The 21,026-nt window shown below is 35.1% G+C and overlaps 1 protein-coding gene across 3 annotated transcripts in view; it reads right to left on the bottom strand.

Annotated features, from left to right (window-relative positions):
• LOC148954749 (uncharacterized) overlaps nucleotides 1-21,026 on the bottom strand; it is a 61,904-nt gene that overhangs the window by 25,555 nt on the left and 15,323 nt on the right. For all 3 annotated transcript variants that reach the window (XM_089086720.1, XM_089086719.1, XM_089086721.1), the window contains exon 2: nucleotides 7,197-7,666. In XM_089086720.1, coding sequence (XP_088942846.1) covers nucleotides 7,197-7,626 — 430 coding nt within the window. In that variant the 5' untranslated portion in view covers nucleotides 7,627-7,666. The remainder of the gene's footprint in view (nucleotides 1-7,196; nucleotides 7,667-21,026) is intronic.

Raw genomic sequence — 21,026 nt, 5'->3', positions numbered from 1 at the left:
GAAATACATATTGTTCTCTGTATCCATATTCTCAAAATAGAATGTGCTTCCAGAAAGTAATAAACTACAAATTACATGGATCCTATTGATGGTAACTAGCACTTAACTATTCAGGTTAAAGTATATAGAAATATATTTAAACTTGTGCTACTAACAACTTTATGGCACTTGAACAAATGTTTTGAAGAGTATGCTGAATGGGTGCTAGTAGATTACATTCAAATAGGCAACTGAAATATGGCGATGAAACCTGTTGCATTGGGGATTTGCAATTTTATTGGTTTATCTATCTATCCATCGACATCTTCAAAACATTAACTTTGCTTATTTAAATTTTCCTTAACATTCGTCCTTTAGAGGGGTACACTGAATGTGTGTTAGTACATTAAATTCATATAGGCATCCGTCAATAGTTTCATATTTATATTGCAGAACCTGCAATATGGGGATGAGACCTGTTGCCTAGTGGATTTCGCAAGAGATAGCTTGCAAATTGAGCATGAAAATCCCCTCATATTGTTACATTAATTCTGTTTCCAGATTTTTGAAGATGTCAGAGCAGAAGTACTTCATACTGTGTTATCTATACTGAAATTACTAAAATCCTGTTTTATACAGGATTTTAATATAACAGGATTATACCTGTTTTATAAAACAGAATATACCTCCTCCTGGTGATGTAATGAGTTGTTAGTAGCAGTAAGTAGCAGTTGTTAGAGTTGTTAGTCGCAGGCATGGTCCCTTTTCACCAACACTATCTTATTGGTTTGCTATCTATAATCAGAATGACAAGTTTTTCATAGCAAAACATTGAGTTTTCGCCAATTTCAAAAGTGATTCAAAACATCTAGTTTGAGGTAAAAAAACAGATGACAACACCGTTTACACAGACGTTGTAAATTTCAAAATTCTTAGAGTAGCACTTTACACCCACTGAGAATATACTCTTAAATTGCAGGAGAAAGGTAGCAGGACCCTAAACTTCCCTTCTTTTTCCCTTCGTGAAAAAGCCAGAGTAGTTTTCTTTCTTCCTTGGAAGAATAAAAATCAATGCCATGGAGGAGCATGCAACCAACTTCGAAGCCACAAGGACCCTGGATGGTGCAAGGCCCAAGTATTTTTTGTCAAAAAAGAAGTACATTATATATAGTTTATGAGTTATAGTAAGACTTTAACCCAAATTATCATTAATCAAAGTTGAAACCGTAAGTTTTAGGTGCTGGTACATAGCCTTTGTTTTAAGGTGTGAACTTACAGATTCAATACAAATTACAAAGTCTGTGGATTACCCTCTACTTTATTACAAAAACGAAGTAGTTTAGCCTACCTTTAAGATACCAAGGACTGTGAAAATAAAACCTACTACTACTATTACAACTAACAACTAACCACAGCCCCAAGCCACCTGAGGACAACACAGCTACGCACGCTCCTCCTCCATCCCAATTTATTCAAAGCCTCCCTTTTTAAACCCTCCCAGGAAATTCCCATTTCCTTTAAATCTTTCTTTATGATGTCCTCCCACCTCAGACGAGGACAACCTGCTTTCTGCGTAAAACCTGATTTTTTTAATGATTAAGTGGAAAATGTAAAACCATATATCTTTAAAAAAAGATAACAAAAAAGGCTGGAATAGAATTTTGATGAAAAAAACCTCTATATACTGTTTTTGGTACAAGTAGGCACCAAATATAAAAAAAGAAACAAAAGAGTGTGTTTTTTTTATTTCCCTTGTGGAACTTGTCTTTCTGTTTTGTTTTTATGTACGAAGCTAAATATGTTATTAGTGTGACAGCAATTTGTATATTTTTTGTTGTATTTTGGCAAATAAATTAATATGGAAAGCGACCTTATATCAAAATGTACTAATTCTTAACTATTTGTTGTTTACCTTTACAGAGAAGCGTCTTTTAATTTGAAAGCGTGTTCGGGAATCAACAAGTTGATAATGTTTGAGTTTTTTACAGATGAACAGTGTTGTCAAATATAATTAATAAGTTTTGCTTATTTATTTTACAGCAGAAAAATCTAAAAACATATGGCACCAAACAGCTTAAGAAGATGTAGCTTCCCTATGAAGGTGTAGTTGTCTTTGAGAGTCAACAATTCAAGGCTCAATGTGGCAACACTAGCAAAAATATAATACTACCTTAAGGGGGGACGCCAGTCCAAAGCCGTTTTGGCCGATTCGAGCCCTTTTCCTGGTCGGCAAAAAGGCTCAAAGACAAAGGTATCAGATTTCAAACGGACTTGAGTAAACAAACTCGAAGAGGGCGACTTCCAGGGGTTCCTTACGCTTTCAATATTAGTTACATTTTCCCAGTACATCCAACTTATTCGCACAATTTGTCGAATGACCACCTCTCAAGCTAACGCTTTCAAATTATACACACCAAATAAATCATATCAAGAGCTAAAGCTCCACTAAATCAAAGTCCAACTGACTGTTTTTGAACAAAAGGAAGCGTTAACCCCTCCAGCATAATTTATGCGCCCACATCCGTTTGATTCCAAGTATTTTAGGCTCTTTGTCGGGTGATAAGCAATTTGAAACGTTGGTATGTAAAGTATTCGAAGGGACTGCACTCAGCAAGTGTTTTTTATAAAAATATGCTGCAACCGCTTCAATAGAATATTTTTCGCTGCATTTTTAAGTACCAATTACGACAATATTGACTGCAGCGATCTTGCAGGCAAACCCAAAATAGGTTTTTGAGTTTTTTGGGATTTCAGGAAAAATAGGTGTCGGCTTTAGCATTTTGCTAAATCAAAATGTTCACCTGATTCTATTCTATTAGAAAAGACTGAGACCGCCTAATTGCCTCAACTATTAATGTCAGTCAAACTCAAAACGTTTACTATGGGAGAGATAGGAAGGTCGCTTCAAGTATGGTCGCCCCTTAACAACTTCATGCTTTTGAATCAGCCAAGAGAATTTTCGAAAATTGCAGTTTTCCGGCATGAATGGACCTAAGTCTAAGGGGCGAGAAACGTTTTATTTTCTATGTCCTTGGTAATTCAATGCATATGTTCTTTTCCTTTAATTGTTTTAAAACAGATATTGATACAGTTTTATACACATAGTTTTACACACAAAGAAAAATCTACGTTTTATAATGTTGTTTTTAGCTGAGACTGCTGCTTTAAAACTATGCATAGTGACTAATTTGATCCATTCAGAAGATTTTCAGCCCAGCAAATTATTATTAAATATATCATATAATTATCAGTAATATATGACATATATCAGTAAATATACCTTCACCAATTGAAACCTCGCTTGGACACCCTGTGTACAGGGCCAGATTTAAAGCTTTGACGCTTCTAGGCCCAAGCGTTTTTGCTACTCCGTTTTTGCGAGATTTCGGAGAAATTCCCGAAAATTCGGGGGTAATGGAAGCATTGAACAGAACGCAACTGATGAGCCATAAGTAATGAAAGAGAGAGAGGCATAGAAATCGACATCTATCAACTTATATTTGAACTCCTAGAGTCGAAAGATCTGCTGAAAGATATCTGAATATATCTAATAAATATGAGGCAATCAAGCCAGTTGCTCTGTAGCCCACAGAGTGAAGCAAAAGGAAAAGGGCTAAATAGTTTTACTGAAAAGCCCGCCTGCTGTTAAATAGAAGAAGAAGCTGATACCGAACTCTCAGTTGCCATTCTTGTGAGACATCTGACAGTTTATAAGAAACCACGGAATTCCTGTGTTGTTTTAAAATCACTTTTCTGTGAATAAGCATCATGACAGCTGAGTGCACCTGACATTTTGACTAGCATTGTGCGCCCCTAGGCCCGGGCCTATTGGTAAATCTAGGCCTGCCTATGTGACAGCTCTTGAGGATCTTTATCCTTTGTTATATCATGTTTCATTCATGTTGATATTTCTAGTTGTTCTTAAGCACAGTAGTTCAAAAGCTTGATCACTCTGCATGTTTTTAATTTCCAGAGAAATTTACTTTGCATTCTACTTCTAAATTTATTTGAACCTACTTTGAATTTATTTGGCATTATACTTTGAAATTAATTTGAATCTACTTTGAATCTATTCTGCACTCTATTTTGCAATTTATTTGAATCCACTTTGAATTTATTTTGCGTTATACCTTACTTCCAAATTTCATTCCAGCAAACAACATCTAAATTGTTCTTTTGACACTTTTTCAAATCTTTGGAGAAGAGTTCTCATTCCCAATTTTTTCATTGACATCTGGTTACTGCCAATCAGTTGTATTTCCTTCAGTTTCTTGATCTGCCTCTTTACCCCTCTAGCTTCTCAATCTCTATTTACTCCGTTTTTGTTCTTCGTTGCAGCCATTCCCTACCTCCATCATCCCTCTTTTGATTCAATCTTATTCACTTCTTCCTCTAATTGCTTAGAAAGGGAGTTGAAAGCATTTTTAAATGTTATGAACCGTGTTAAGTAGATAATAAAGGGAAAATCCAAACTTAAACTGAAAATGAGGAGAAAATGCTAAATGAAGTTGTCTGTAAATTTTTGATGGTAAAAATATGAAACAAACCCAAATTAAACAAAAATCAGATTTAAATAAAAATAAATCTATCAATTTCTATTTTACTATAATTTGGTATCTACCAGGTAATCAGGTTGCTCTTTCTCCTGTTTTGGGATAAATCCCTTTTTCCTCTTGCTTTTCAAGCTCTATTTTTTTTTCTGTAGCCATTTCGAAACTCTACCATTTCTCCCTTATTTTAAATTTATTCACTTTTCCTCCAAATGCTTTGTGAAGTTAGCAGTGTTTTTCAATGCTATTAATCACGTAACATTAGACAGATAATATAGAGAAAGTCAAAGAGTGGCCAAATATGAAAACCAAATACTAAACTGTAGATGTAGAAATCAGAAAAACAAAAATTTAATAAAATAAGGATCTAAAATAAATGACTACTTATATTAATCTGGTTATTTTCACTTGAATGGTTTAAATTTTCTATAATTTCTTATTTGGACCCCCTTTTCTCTTGTTTTTCAACTTTCCCTTGCTTGCTTTTTTTCTCTTCTTCAGTAACCATTTCCCACTTCTGCCATTTCTCTCTTTCAATTTAATTGGTATCTTCCTACTGACTGTATTTTTAAATGCTATTGACCTATGTCTTTTGTGAAATGAAAACTTTTTTTTTTCAGATGTAGAAATGAAAAAAAATAAAACCTTTAAAATTGGAACTTGCTTCCTTCAACTGTTGCTGTTACTATTTGGTGTCAAATGTTATTAGCTTATTTTTCACTGATATTTCATTCTAATTTTTTTCTTTTTAAATTTGGTTTCCACTACTACCAAAACTGCAACTGCATTTTTTTTCTCACAAAAAACTGAATTCCTGGTTTTACCAAAAAAAAAAAATTAAGAATATGATTGTGTAAGTTTATGTGTAAGAAACTCAAAAATCAATTTTCAATTTAACTATCCTTGGTAAATAGGTATAGTTTCCATTTTATGCCAAAAGATTTGATCAAGTATAATAGTTTTGTTAATATATGCATCTCGTTTCTTTCTTTTTTTATGATTGTTTGGTCTTACCTATTCTATGCTTATTGCAATTTTTGGCAAAAAGCTTTTGGGCTACCATAATTTTCTTTTAATAAAGAAATAGCGTAATTGGCAGCTTAGAACAGGTAATTAAAGTCAATGAGTCTGAATATTGAAATGCAAATATAACTTGATAGAACCTATTTAACAAAATTCTTTTTTGGCAATCTGGCCTCAACCATTTTTCAAAATATTTGCCCTGATTGAGCCATATCTATTGTTGCCAGTTGACTATATTTTAGGTCATCCATGTGGAAATAAATTTCTGTTTTCTAATTATTCTTGAAATTATAATTGTTTCCAAAAGTTTGTTTTTATTTCAAATATTTTAAATATATACTTTATTTTCTAATTTTCTTTTAGCAGTTCTGAAATAATCTCGAGACTTAAATTTATTTTAATGGTCCACTAGAAACAGCTAAAAGATGGATAACTTTTAGCAGAAATATAATAACACTCTCTTTATCTATTTCCTTTTTTCCAGGGTTTAAGAAACACTTGAAATTTAATTTATTTTTTGTTACTATAATTTGATGCATTTTATTCAATTATTTTTCCAGGCATTTGGTTTTGTTGTTGTTTTGTTCTTCATAACTTGCAAATTAGTTGAAGTTGTTTTATAACTTTATTTACTTTTCTTTTATACTCCAAAGTCCTGAATTAAATAAACTAATAAATTATTTCTAGTAATCATTTTTTGTTGCAACAAGTAAAATCATAAAACAAATTAATAAATAAAAAAAGACAAATAAACAAAAGTAGATACCATTTTGCATATTGACATTTCCTTGAGTCTCTCCTTGACAAGTTAAATCAACCTACTGAATTTGCAGAAATTATTTTTATTCATTTTCTGTTATTTTCATTTGATACATTCTATTAAATTATTTTTCTAGGTATTGTGTGTTGTTGTTTTGTTTTTCATAACTTGTAAGCTTGTTTGTTGTGTTGGAGTGTTTTTGTAACTTTACTTACTTTCCTTTTATACCCCACAATTTTGGGGGGGGGGGGGGGAAAACAATAAATTATTTCTTGTATTTTTTTTTATTACAACAAGCAAATAGATGAAATTAAATTACTAAATAAAAAAAAAATTAAATTTTGCACATTGACATTTCCTTGAATATATCCTAGAAAAGTTAAATTTGTTGTAATTGAATCTGTTCTAAATTGTAGATATTTTAGAGTAACCTTGAAATCATAATTATTTTTGTAAGCTTATGCTTTTATTTCAAGTACTGTAAATTTTTACTTGGTTTTCTAGTTTGCTTCAGCAAAATAATCTCAAAATTTAAAATTAAGCCATTATCCACAGCTAAGATTTATATCTTTTGAAAGATATAAAAGTACTCTCTCAATCTATTCCCCTTTTTGCCAGGACTTAAAAAATGCTTGGTTTTACTTTTTTTTTTTTTTTTTTTTTTGATGCATTCTAATCCTCTGTTTTTCTAGACTTTTTACATTGTTGTTGTTTTGATAATCATAACTTGTAAGTTTTCTAATTTGTTAGAATGTTTTGTAACTATATCTATTCTCCTTGTCTACTCCTCAGTTTTGAGTGAAATAAATAAATAACTTATTTCTAGTAATTATTTTTTGTTTCAACAAGTAAATAAATAAAATTGAATTAATAAAAAAAAGTACCATTTTGCACATTGACATTTCCTTGAATCTCTCCTTGACAAGTTAAATCACCAACTAAATTAGCAGAACTTTCTTCCACTTCTAAAGGCACATTGGATCCATTTACAGAAACCTGGGCATTATTAGTGTCTGATGCATTTTCCATCTGTTGAGTCTCATTTTCCTCACTGGATTGACTGTCATGGGAATGCACTACATCCTTCTCATCAGGCTCACTTAAACGCCCATTTAAACTTGCTTTGCTCAAGTCTGATTCAATATGTTTTGAATATTCAATATTTGAATTTACTTCCTCTTCTTTCCTAAAATCTAATTCTGCTGCTATCACTGGAGTTAACACTGTACACTTTGACTGATTATCTGATGTATTGGATACACTATTAATTTCTTGATGGGGCATTGTCTCTGATGCTATTTCATTTGATGTCATCTTTTATTAAACAAAAAAAGTCTTCTTTCTCTAAGTCTCCCTGCAAATATAAACAGGAAAATAATTACAAAACAAAAATTTTTGGTAAAAATTAAAGATCAACAACATGAGAAATAATGAAGTATGAATGCAGAAATTTATGAGGTAATTAAAATTAATGAATGTATATTAAACAGAAAATTTAATTGAAAACCAATTCATTTTGAAACATCATCATGTTCTGTCAATTAATCTTATCTATTATCAAACAATCATCAGATTTATTGCACAGTGTAACAGTTTGCCTCTATATTGGCAATGGTCCAGGGAGTAGGGTTACTGGGTTGGCTTGGAATCCCCCTCCCTTGCCGAAAATTTTTTGCCAGACTCATAAAAACGTAACAAAAATGCATATAAACAAATTTTGATATGTTTTTTGAGGTTATTTTGTACCCACCAAACAAAATCCTGGATATGCTCTTGCTGCAGACCCAGGATTGTGGGGTGCTAAAATTCTGCAAGATTTTACTTTTTTAAGTTTCCCCCTTTTTGCAAATCATAACATTATTGCATATGTGCTTGGCTGTATTGAAGGGCATACTAATGTTTTTTGTTTTTTTTTGTAACAAGTACACAATAGATTCTTTAATATTATTGGTCCAGTAAGTAAATCCCTGGATTTTTAAACTTTATATGACTTTACAAAATCAGGCTGGAAAGAATCAAAAAAACATTTGTGAACCCATGTATTAAATAACAAGTCTTAATTTTATAGCTCCTTGCTTGAGAGGTCCCTTATTGGAATACGAATTTTTAATTTATTAAATCCAAGGAATTGGAGGGTATATTGCCATGAGCAGACCACATAGCTTTCTAAAGGCAAGAAAAATTGGGAAACTCGCCTTCTACATATGTATCATGGATGTGGATGAACCTCTTAAGGACTGGTCAGTTTGATACATAGGAATTTGGGATAAAATCCAGGCTTAAAAATACAACTTGATTGCACACACAAACTTGTAGACAAAAAATTTTTGAATCTCTAGCTCCAAGACTAGAAAACATAATTTTATGAACTATCCTATAAATTCATCTTTGAGAGGGGGGAGGGGATATTAATTGCTGGAATCTCAGCAAGTCAAAATTTTACTTCAGTATAATTTTTATTGTCAATGTTGTAAGTACAAAATAAGATATTTGTAATATAATTTGTCTTCAGTAAAGCACAAATGATGGAATCTGCTTTAGACTTTTACGGTTAGGGAAGGGGGGAGGGGTAGCCAAACTCTCATTTGCAGAGATATTGTTTATTTCCAGTTTGATTTAAATATTCAATTTAAATTTTACTCATTTTGATATTTATTTTTTCGTTTATATTAATACCTGTTGCATGTTTGTTTGCTATGATTGTTTATTTAATGTATGTTTGTTTTGGGTTTCAATTGCTCTTTAATAGTAATTTCTCGTCATTTCAAGTTTGAATTATTATAGGGATTTATTTCTGCTGGTCTTAAGTTTAATAGGGCTCTTTATTTTTCGTTGAAAACTTCTTTTTTGGAAAGTTTTTTTAATTAATTTCTGTTTCTTTTTTATTGCCAAAGTGTCAAGTTTCAACATCAAAGTTTCATCAAAATATCAAAATATCAAAGTGATGTTTGTTTCAAGATTAAAGTTTCAACATTCAACAACCTCCTCAATTACCCTGAAAGTAGTCAGAAATAGATATAGTAGCAGTTGCAAGCAGTCACATTTGTATCTGCAATAGTTGTGGCTTTGAAAGTTTCAATGTAAATACCCTTACCTGTTCCTAAGATATTGAAGATAGACCTTTTTGATAACTTGGATACATATAATTTCTATTGATTTAGCTCAGCATGCCCCTCAACATTTCCTAATATTTAACCTCAATACCCTTAGCCTTTATGGACACATCCAGGATCAAACATTCCCCCCTTTCCTAATGATAAATTCTGCATATAAAAAATGGACACATTGCATAATTTAGATTCCTTGCCCTTGGGCTGCAAGGGCATGGCCTCCCCAGAGGCTTAGCTAATAGATGCTGTGAGCTATTAGGGGTGGCTGCCTTTTGTTCCTTTTTTCAAAATGCTTCCCAATATGCCTTTAAAGTTTCAAGATAAAACTCATAGCTGTTTATTAGATATTGCTGTTGTCCTTTTCAAAACCATCAGCATATAGCACGTTTTTTTTTGACATCCTCCTCAACATTTTTTTTAATTTACCTTAGTATTCTCAGCCTTTTTGGAGAGTCCGGATCAGTCATGCCAACCTTCCCCAATAAACAACTTTGCATAGGAACAATGGACAGCTTATATAACTTACTACACTTGCCCCAGGGGTTGTGGGGTTTAAGTCATCCCTGGAGATATAGTTATTTGACTTTATTGACTATTTTGAATAAGATAGCTATTCCAAAATTTTGATCAGATAGACGCCAGCTTTTTGAATGCACCCACAGCCTTTTTGAACACACCTAGAATAAAAAATTCCTCCTTTTTCCTAATGATAAATCCTACATGTAAAAAAGGGGAAATTGCATAATTTACAGTCCTTACCAGGGGTGTGTGGGGCCATTGCATCCTTGGAGGCATAGTTACTAGACCTTTTATCTGTTTTGAACGAAATTGGTTCTTTCACGATTTTGATCAGTGATGAGGGGAGGGAGCCTCTAAAAAGTGCAAGCTAGCCCTCTGATAGCTCTTCAGTAACATCGCCTGAAATTTTCAGCTTTATACCCTCAGTTGTTCCTTGAAAATCGATGATATTTGCTTCTGACAATCAACAGCATGTGAGGGGCTGGTTGCCCTTTGATCACTTTGACCATAAGGGCACTAAAATTTTTAATTTCCAATCAAAGTTTATACAACCACGCCTTCCATAAAAACATCATATGCTAACAATAAGCAACTTGTATTGCTTACAGTCCTTGGCCTTAGGGCTGGGGGGGAGTCAACCCTGGAAGCACACTTATTTTGCCTTTGGACTATCTTGAAAAAAAAAGACCCCTCACAAATTTATACAACCACTCTACCCTTACACACTACCCTATCTAAATATTATCATGCTGCTTCACAACACTTGCCTTAGATTGAATGTGCCTATGATAGAATCTGACTGCAATTTAGACACTCTATTTTAACTTTAATATCCTAAGATAGACTGGCATTTTCTTAGTTTATGCTCAACCTTAAAATATTTGTCTATAATTAGGCTCCACTGATGACTGTCAGCACAGTTAAATGTGTTTAAATATTAAATATTGTCAGCACACTTAAATTGTTCAAATATTTGAAGTTATTTTCAGGTATAGTTAAAATATTTATCATACTTATTAAGAAAATTTAGATAATTCCAATGGTGAGACTACATACTTTTTCTAGGTGGTAAAATAAAGATTTTATGATGATTTAACTGTTTGACTGATGATTAGCTGCCTAATGGTAAACCCATAAAAGTAGCAACAATTTTATAAAATTAAGGGCTATTATCTTACCTCATTAGGAGGAGGAGAGATGAAATTATATCAGTAGTGATTATTATAGTCGGAAAAATCATTGAACAGAGAACCTAATGGTATATTTCTGTTCTTCCTGTCTGGTTTCTACTCTTTAGTACACCTTCGCTTAGATTTCTGTCCTAGGCTGTACCATAAATTGACACAATCCTGGAAGTGTTAGTCCCTTTATTCAACTAGGTCTGGGCCATTTTCAAAAACAGCACACCATCTAGCTCAGAATTTTACTCTAATTTTAGCCAGGTCTGTTATGATCTGTCCAGCCTTCAAACTACTACTACTACTAACAACTCATCGCAGCACCAAGCCACCTGAGGCCAACACAGCTACGCACGCTCCTCCTCCACCCCAATCTATTCAAAGCCTCCCTTTTTACACCCGCCCACGAAGTTCCCATTTCCTTTAAATCTTTCTTTATGACGTCCTCCCACCCCAGACGGGGACGACCTGCTTTCCGTTTAGCCCTAGATGGTTGGCCGAAAAGAACAATCTTCGGCAATCTGTCATCCTTCATCCGCACAACATGCCCTAACCACCTCAACCTTTCTTTCATTATAGACCTAGAAAGCGGTATTGAACCACATTTTTCGTATAGCCTATTGTTTGAAATAAGGTCAGTCAGCCGGGTACCCAGAACAATCCTTAAGCAATTTCTCTGGAAAACATTTATCAAATCTTCATCCGCTTTTCGAAGCGTCCATGCTTCAGAGCTATATTTGACCGCTGTCATCACTGTAGCTTCTAATATTCTAATCTTGGTTTGCAGACTTATCTTCCTATTCTTCCTGACTTTTTTTAACTGTGAAAAAACATCCTGAGCCTTGGCTATTCTATTTTTAACATCTTCACTGCTCCCACCATCTTTACTAATAATACTACCAAGGTAAGTGAAGCTTCCCACCTGATCAATCTTTTCATTACCCAACGTCACCTTTTCATCTTCACTTATTCCTAGCCTTAGTGACTTAGTCTTCCTAACATTAATTTTCAAACCAATACTAGCACCCTGAACTCGCAAAACCTCTAAAACTTCATTCATTTTGCTCACACTTTCATCTAGGATGCTTAAATCATCAGCATAATCCAAGTCCAGGAAACTTTTCCTCCCCATTTGATTCCGTGGTCTCCCATTGCCTTTCCTGTGCTCCTTAAAACAAAGTCCATCAAAATAATCCATATAAAGGGGGATAGAACACAACCCTGCTTAACTCCTGATTTAATACAAAACCAGCTGCTAACCTCATTTCCTACCTTAACCGCAGCAGTGTTATTCTCGTACATAGCACTAATCACTCCAATGTATTTGTCTGGTATACCATACAAGGATAAAACCTTTACTAAAGCTCCTCTATCAACAGAATCGAACGCTTGCTCATAATCTATAAAACTGAGGACCAAAGGTGTTTGAAAACTTAGGCACTTCTCAATTATTAACCTAAGAGTGTAAATTTGGTCAACACATCCTCTAACTTTTCTAAAACCGCACTGCTCTTCTCTTAAAACTTTGTCTACGGCATCTCTCAGTCTAAAAAGTATCATTTTACTAAGCAATTTGCTACCTACAGAGACCAGACTAATGCCACGATAATTACCACACTCACTTTTATCATCTTTCTTATAAAGTGGCTTAATTAAGGTTTTCTTAAAATCGTTAGGTACTTCCCCTTTTTCAAAAATCATATTCATAATTTTCAATAACTTATTTCTAACCTCAGAGCCACCATATTTAAGAAACTCATTTACTACCCTATCAGCACCTGGAGCCTTATTATTCTTTAATCCTTTTAGTACTGTTGCTAATTCCTCCTCACAAAACAAATCTTCCTTCACATCCAAGGTATCACAAACTTTTTAATTTTCCTCAATATTTTTACCTGCAACTCTATCTCGGTTAAGCAAATTCTCAAAATGTTCGGCCCATCTCGCTTTAGCTTTTTCCTTATCGCTAATTGCCACCCCATTCCTATCTTTAACTGGGACAAGTCCGGATTGACTACTACCTCTCAATTTGTTGGCTAACATAATAGTTCTTTGGCTGATTCAGCATTTTCTTTTTGGTTTTGACATACCAAGGACTTCTTTTGCTGACTTCTGCATTGCTGCTACAAACTACTTCCACTTTTGCTCTACAGAACTATGCGGCCCTCCAAAGGTAAAAGTACGTATATGCACAATTTTTCACTTCTCGACTTAATGCCACCACCATACTAAAAAAAATGTGCTGAATCGAATGGTATATGTAAGAAGGCTCTAGTCCAAATATTAACGGAAATAGGATATGGATAAAGTACGTATCTGAAAAATTTCTGGGCGCATCCAAAGGTAAAAGTACGTATCTGTGTAGATACGTACTTTCACCTTGGTACGTACTTTTGCCTTTGGCCGGCACATTAAAATGAGAAAGGAAACCAAAGGTCAAAGTACGTATATGTCATGATTCAGCACAATCATCATTGTTTGTTTACCAGAGCAGAGCTGAACAACCAGCAACTCTGAGCTATGAAAGAGTACTGGCATAGAATGTCAAGAGGCTTTCTAAATTTACAGAGAGCGTTGGTTATACAAAAGGAAAGAGATTTAAGGTAAGAAAATTTTGCTTCATGCTATTTTGGAACCTTTTCTCCAAGTAGGCCTAAACCCTCTGGTAAAACCCCATCTGTACTACCAGGTAGGTACAACAGACCCGCTACAACCAGTTTACACAGCTAGCTATGTAGCTGTCGAATTAGTACAGGAGAGCAGCGTCATACCAAATTACCAACCAACCACCTAAAGCCATTTTTTTAGTATTGCCTACAAACATGACTTACCTTTGAAATAAAATAAAAAACAAGGGATGCATCAAAATAACCCCTAGAACCTTCTCTGTCACCTGAGATAATCAGGGATTAGTTTGGTCAACTATTACAACATTGAGAAAAAATTGAGGGCCTCTAAATATTGCTTACCTTAGAAACAAAAAAAAATGTATCAAAATAGCCCTAGAACCCCCTCTTTCATCTGAGATAATCAAGGTTGATAACAAGTTCTTAGAATTCCAATTTTTCAGGACATTGTCATGTCAAGCAAGTACAAATGAGGCATCAACTTCAAATACAGACTTGCCATCTTCCAGTGAAGAGCAACGAGGAGCTAGTTCCTGTTCCCCCCCAGAAATCATCCAGATAAATCAAACAACAGACATATCACCCAATTTTTCTGGACATTCTCGATCAAGGGACACCACTGATGGAGAAGCTAAAACTAAGGCACAGTTAAAACACTTTGCTGATGAAGACTTCGAAAAAGAAGATTTAAGTAGAGGTGATAGTGATGAGTCTGATATTGACTGGGAGGACGTTGAAGGGACATTTGGGTCTTCTGATGATGAAAGGCAGACAACTTTGAAGAAGAGGAGAAAGCTCTTTACAGATTTAGTTCCTCTTTCGGTCAGTAATGATCTTACATCAGATCATCCAGAGTACAATCTGATCCATTTTCCTACCGATCCTTTCCTGCCCTTGGAAGATTCGGCTTCGGATGCAGCAGCTTATGAGACCCAAGATGACCAGCTAAATTTGGACAATCAACCATCTAATGAAAGCAACAATGCTGTTTGTGAACCTGATTCCTCAGACCATGTCATGTGTGTAATTGACACTGTAGCAGCAAGGTCTGTGGGACAAGATAGAGAAAATAGACGTGAAGAAAATGGTGGAGGAGAAGGAAGGTCTATTGTTGACCTTACTCCAAAACGAGTTCGCTCAGAAAAAGATAAATTTGAAAGAGATGTTAAGAAGTATCCATTTCCTGACGAACCTGGCTGTAAATCTAACAAATGTACAAACTCATGTTTGAAGTTTTCCAGTGTAGAATTCAGGAAAATTTATGACACATGTTGGAGCAAAGAATATAAATCAAGACAAATGTGGCTCGCTTCTTTGCTGACATTCCTACCAGTTAAAAGAAGGACTATTGCCCCAGAAGCTGCGTGTAGAAAAAAAACTACAGTTAAGTACAGCCTTCCCAGAAATTCGACTGACGACCCCACACTTACCCCAAAAGTTGAAAACTTGCCAGTTTGCAAGTCTACATTCCTTGGTTGTCTAAGATTAGGCAAGAATGACAGAGTGATTTTTACAATCAAGTCAAAAATTGAAAGGGATGCTCTTGGGAATGAGCTCAAGGACGGAAGGGGCCATAAAGTGGCAGGGCCACCAAACAAAGTTGATCGAAGCCTTGTGATGCAGCACATTGAAAGCTTTCAGCCAGCAATTCCACACTATCGTCGAGCTCACGCTCCAAATGTTCGGTACCTTTCTCGTGATTTGAGCTACAAATTTATGGCAGAAGACTTTAATGAAAAATATCCAGCAAATAAAATCTGTGATGAGACATATAGGAAGATTCTTAATGGTATGAAAGTATCATTGTGCATGCCCCAAAGTGACAGCTGTGACATTTGCACACTATTAAAAGAGAAAGTAGGGGCTGCGAGAACTCCTGGTACAAATGGTGAGGCAACCGAGAAAGAGACTGAACTGTACAGAAAGCACATAGATCTTGTTGAACAGGTTTCAAAAGCATTTTCTGAAGATAAGCAGAAATACGAAAAAGATTCAACTACCATGTTGTTCACCGTGGACCTACAAAAAGTGTTATTGCTTCCCATCATGCACAGCAGAAAGGAGGCCTTTTTTCTATCAAGACTCGTGTGTTTTAATGACACGTTTACCCCCGTTAAGGCCACCCAACAAAACCAGAACCTTTGCGTTGTTTGGAACGAATCTCGACAAGGACGTGATGCACCTGATATAGGTAGTGCCTTCCACAAGGTCTTAAAGATGAAGAGGGATATCTTGCACTTCATTTTTTATACTGACAATTGCTGTGCCCAGAACAAAAATTGGACAATTTTTAGTGAATTTGTACTGATAGTCAACAGTGAAGGAGGACCTGAAACGATTCGTATCAAGTATCTAGTGAAAGGCCATACGCACATGGGGGCTGACTCCATACACGGATCGATTGAGTCTCGAATTCGAAAAAGGGATGTTCTTGACTTTGAGGATTTGTGCGACACCATAGAAAAAAGTAGAAAATTCACGAAAGTCGTGAAAATGGACATAGAAGACTTTTGCCAGTGGAAAAGCTTAAAAGCTCCTGGCATCGTCATGAAGAACTTGGGCGTGACCATTGATGAGTTCAGTGAGGTCTGTTTTAAGAAGGGAAAAACAGAACTGTTCTATAAAACTAGCCCTGAGGGTGAAGAAAAGAGTAAGTTTTGTGCCAAAAAAGCTGGTTAGTACAATCAAAGAGGCAAAGTATCCTTTGCCAGATCCAATTCTTGGCGCAAGGGGGGTAAAGCCAGAAAAGAAAAAGGCCATCTTAGAAAAATTTGTACCTTTTATGAATGAGAATCGCCGTACATTTTGGCGCACTATGCCTTCATCAACAGCTTCTGTCGATTTGCTGAAGCACGGCTGTGTTTCTTAGCTGCCTGCAGTATTTCAGTGATTTCTTTTTATTTTTTTTATTTTTTAACTTCTAATTATTTGAATAAAAAAATGACTTGTTGTACATGCTTCATACGTGGTTTTACCTTCGGTATACGTCATAGATACGGGGTTTTGGGCAGAGTAAAAGTGCGTTTTATGTTTTATACAGACTTTTACCTTTGGGACTTCATTCGAATTCGAGTCTCAAGTCAAAGGTAAAAGTACGTATATGTCATATACGCACTTTTACCTTTTGAGAGCGCCTCTTTATATGAGTAACGGTCCAATGGTAAAAGTACGTATCTACTGTTTCAGGCTTCGGGGCAGTAATAATAGAAAATTTTACTTAAAAATATGAAATCCCCATATTTGTTTACCTATTTAACTAATTTCCAGAATTAGCCAGTGTCCAGTTTCACCGTAAACCGTATTTGAAGCTCTCAAAAGTACTCAAACTTTGAGCCGTGATTTATCGAAATAATGAAAAGTGTAGATACGTACTTTTACCTTTGGAGGGCCGTATAGTGAAGCTCCTTGGCGTTTTCTTCTTCATTCACAGTAGACAGGGGGCTGAACCTATTTGACAAGGCCAGGTGGAACATAGCCATGGCTACAGGGTTATTCAAACCTATGACATCTATTCTGGGAGGTATATTGCTTTTATGCTTGGTGGATAACTGAAGTTGAATTCTAGTGATTATCAGGTTATGATCAGAACCAAACTTGGAGCCTGTGTTAGCACCAAGATATGAGCAGGAATCCAGCACCAAACCCTTTGAATCTAGACTTGACAAGTACATAGTCTACCTGGGCTTTGGTAACTCCATCATTGGAGTATCACGAGATCAAATAACTTTTCTTGTGCTGGAACATTGTATTGCAGATGACTAAATTCTTATCTAGAGCAAGACTAGTGAGCCTTTCACCATCCCCACAATGGGTTCTTAGGCCAAAAGGGCCTACTACAAATTGAGTTGAGTCATCCTTTGATCCAACTCTGGCAATCCAATCTCCAGCAAGAACAAGGAAGTCTCAGGACAGAAATTGCATCTGAAGTCATTTCAGGTTGTTATAAAACACAAACTTTGTCTCATCTGTTGCATTAAAGGTTAGGGTGTATGCATATATGACTGTGAGATTAGTCTTTTATCCTCTAAACTTTGCTCTAGCAAGTCTTGGAGATACTGGATCCCACACAATAAGGGCACAATTTGCAGCATCAGAAAGGAGAAAAACTACTCCATGCAGACCAGAGTTGTCAGCTACTCCTGAATAATACAGGTGGCATGGCTCATTTGATGTGCTAATAATAGTTGATATACCACAATTTGAGATCTTCTGCATCTCATTTGAAACTAGTATCTTGGTTGGATCTGCTTTTATTGATTGAACATTCTAAGATATGATCTTCAGGGGGATTATAATATCTGGGAAGGCTCATTCACCGGCTGTCACCTTCCCTAACAGGAGTGCATCTCCTGCCAGGGCGGCTTCACAACTTTGCTCAATCCCAATGTTTGATGTTTCAAAGATCTGCAAATATATTTCCTAAATCATAGGTAGCCCAATGTAGCTGCCTAAGTAAAGAGCAATGTGGGCACAAAGTTTTTCTTTGGTTTTAGACCAGGGCACTTTGTATCAAAGGAGATGTCATAGAAACTTCGAAAAGGACTCATTCAATTGGAAATTGAAAGGGCTAGTACCCTTTATAATCGTTGAAAGTGTCTAGAGTGCAACTAACCCCCATCCCATGCCCATCATTTCCTCAAAAACATCCCATCAAATTTGGAAACAGCCATTTTGTTCAATCTATTTGAAAGGTCCAGGAATTATGTCTTTGAGGATGACAACCCCCTCTCCACAGCCCTCCAGGACTGTGGAGCTCCATTGATTAGACATTGGAAGTTTTAGTGCCCTTTCTAAGAGTCAAAACTGATTAGAGGGCAGTCAGCCCCCTCACCCCAAGCCTGTCATTCCCCCAAAAATTTAAGAGGGTTATTTTGTTCTGCCTTGTTCAAAGGCCCAGTAATTATGTTTTTAGGGATGTCGAACTCCCTACAGTCCTCAGCACAGGGGCTGTAAGTTAAGCAATTTGTTCATTATTTACACCTAGTATATGTTATTAAGAAAGGCAGGCATGTTTTAACTTTACTTTCCCAGAAGATGAAGGGTATTCAGTGGGACTTTCAGAGATTGTTGACGGGAGTTTTAACTAAATCAAAACATGTTATGTGTATACACATTGTCAAAAGGGTGCAACGCAGGAATAACTAAGTATATTAATTAGGAAAATTCAGGAAATAATAAGGGAGATAATCAAAAAGGCAATATTTGCATGCTACCAATACTACTACAACTACTACCACTACTATTACCATAGTACTCCAGTTATACTCCATAATTTTGTTCTTATTTTGCTGGACAATGTGATTCAAGGTAATTTAAGGTAATAGTATTAAGGGGAAATTTGAACTAAATCAAAAGAATGTGCATGTGCATGCAAATTCTTAAAATAGCTTATATCAACAATTGATTTGGGTATTAAGTTGGAACTTTCAGATAATACTTAAAGGGGAAGTTCATCTCACCGAAATGCAATATTTGCACACTACTGCTAATACTACTGTTACTGCTACATTTATTACTACTACTACTACTTCTATTGCAACTACTTGTAGGGCTAAGAGCATTGAGATGAAAATTTCAAGAAGTATATGAACATACAAGTTGTCAAAAGGACATATCACAAATGTCATAGTAAAAGCTAATTGTATTAAGTTGAAACATCCAGGACTTGATGAGAGGGATGTTCTACTGACCAAAAGGCAATAGGTTAATGCTACTGCTGCAAATAGTACTACTTCTATTCAATACTATTACTAGTAATATCAATACTACTGCTACTGTGACTACTATTACAACTATGCCTAAGGGTGTGAAGGTGAAATTTTTAAGAAATTTTGAGGGAAGAAGATGAACTGAATCAGCACACAAACTCTGTATGCAGGTTGTCAAAAGTGTGTAACAGCAATATCTTAGGAACAGTTTGGTTAGTGAGGTTGAAACTAACAGGGCTTGTTGTGAGGGATGTTGAACTAACCAAAAGAAAATATTTGCATCCTAATGCTACTGCTTCTACTCATATTACAGCTACTGTTACTATTATTAATACTTCTATTACTACTACTGCCACTAAAGCTTAGGCCATTAGAATTAATTTTACTGTTAATACTATTGCTACTGCTATTAAAACTAAGGATATTAAGGGGAAAATTTTTGGATATATAGAAACTGTATGGAACTAATTCAAAACACACTATGCCCACAAAGGTTGTCATGTGAACACATTGGAAATGCTTCAGAAACAGTTGATGGTATGTATTAAGCTGAAACTTTAAGGATTTGTTGAAGGGGATGTTGAAGAAGCCAAAGCTGATATGCACATACTGCTACAACTATTGCTACTGCACAAGCAAAGGGTATTAAGGTGAAGCTTTTAAGGAATATTTAGACAGATGTTGAACTAAATCAAAACAAACTATGAGCATGTGGACTTTCAAAAAGGTAGCAAAACAATATATGAAGAGCAATTTATATTACTAATTTAGACCCTTAAGGATAAGTTGTGGGGGACTTTGAACTAGCCACAAGGCACTATATGTTTACTTTTAATACTATCACTATAGTTACTGTAACTAATGATGCTAAGGGTATTAAGATGAAACTTATAGGAAATGCTTAGGAGTTTCAATTAAACAAAGACTGTATGCCTGCAGGTTTTCAAAGGAGCATATAAGAAATACCATAGGCAGCACCACTTTATAATAGCTAGAAATATCATTGAAACTTTTAAAGGACCTAATTTGATTCACAATTGAAAATTCTAGTGGCCTTTTCATAGGCAGCGCGTTAGCACTGCCTAAGTAAAGAATGATGTGGGCACAATGTATTATTTATTTTTTCTTCTCCATACCCAGGCACTTTGTATCAAAGGAGTTGTCATAGAAACTTCGAAAATTTGCACTTTACTGAAAAAATACAAATGAATGTGCATTGTCAGTTTAATATACATATACTGATATTTAGTAATCAAAATATTAATATTATTTGATTTATTAAAGTTATAATAGTAAAAACATTTATATTTTCAGTAAAGTGCAAATTTTGTTCTGGCCTTGGGAAGGCATAGGGGTTTTGAGCCCAACTCAAGTTAATTTCAGCTCGTTTTGAGTTTGAATTGGTTATTTATTGTGATTTGTATTCGTGTTGGGTTTGACTTATTTATTAATACTGAATAGTAGTAGTTCCACGCTTGGCAAAGTGTTTGGTTCAATTTTTATTAGTTTTTGGTCTAATAGAGTTCTTACTTCTCTTTAAGAACCGTACTATGTGGAAAGTTTTTTTTTAAT

The sequence above is a fragment of the Artemia sp. Qi Xiang Cuo genome, chromosome 3, assembly GCF_049724085.1.
Source record: "Artemia sp. Qi Xiang Cuo chromosome 3, ASM4972408v1, whole genome shotgun sequence".
In the NCBI taxonomy this organism is placed as follows: domain Eukaryota; kingdom Metazoa; phylum Arthropoda; class Branchiopoda; order Anostraca; family Artemiidae; genus Artemia; species Artemia sp. Qi Xiang Cuo.
Note: the sequence above shows the minus strand (reverse complement) of the source record. Positions and strands in the feature narration are given on the sequence as shown.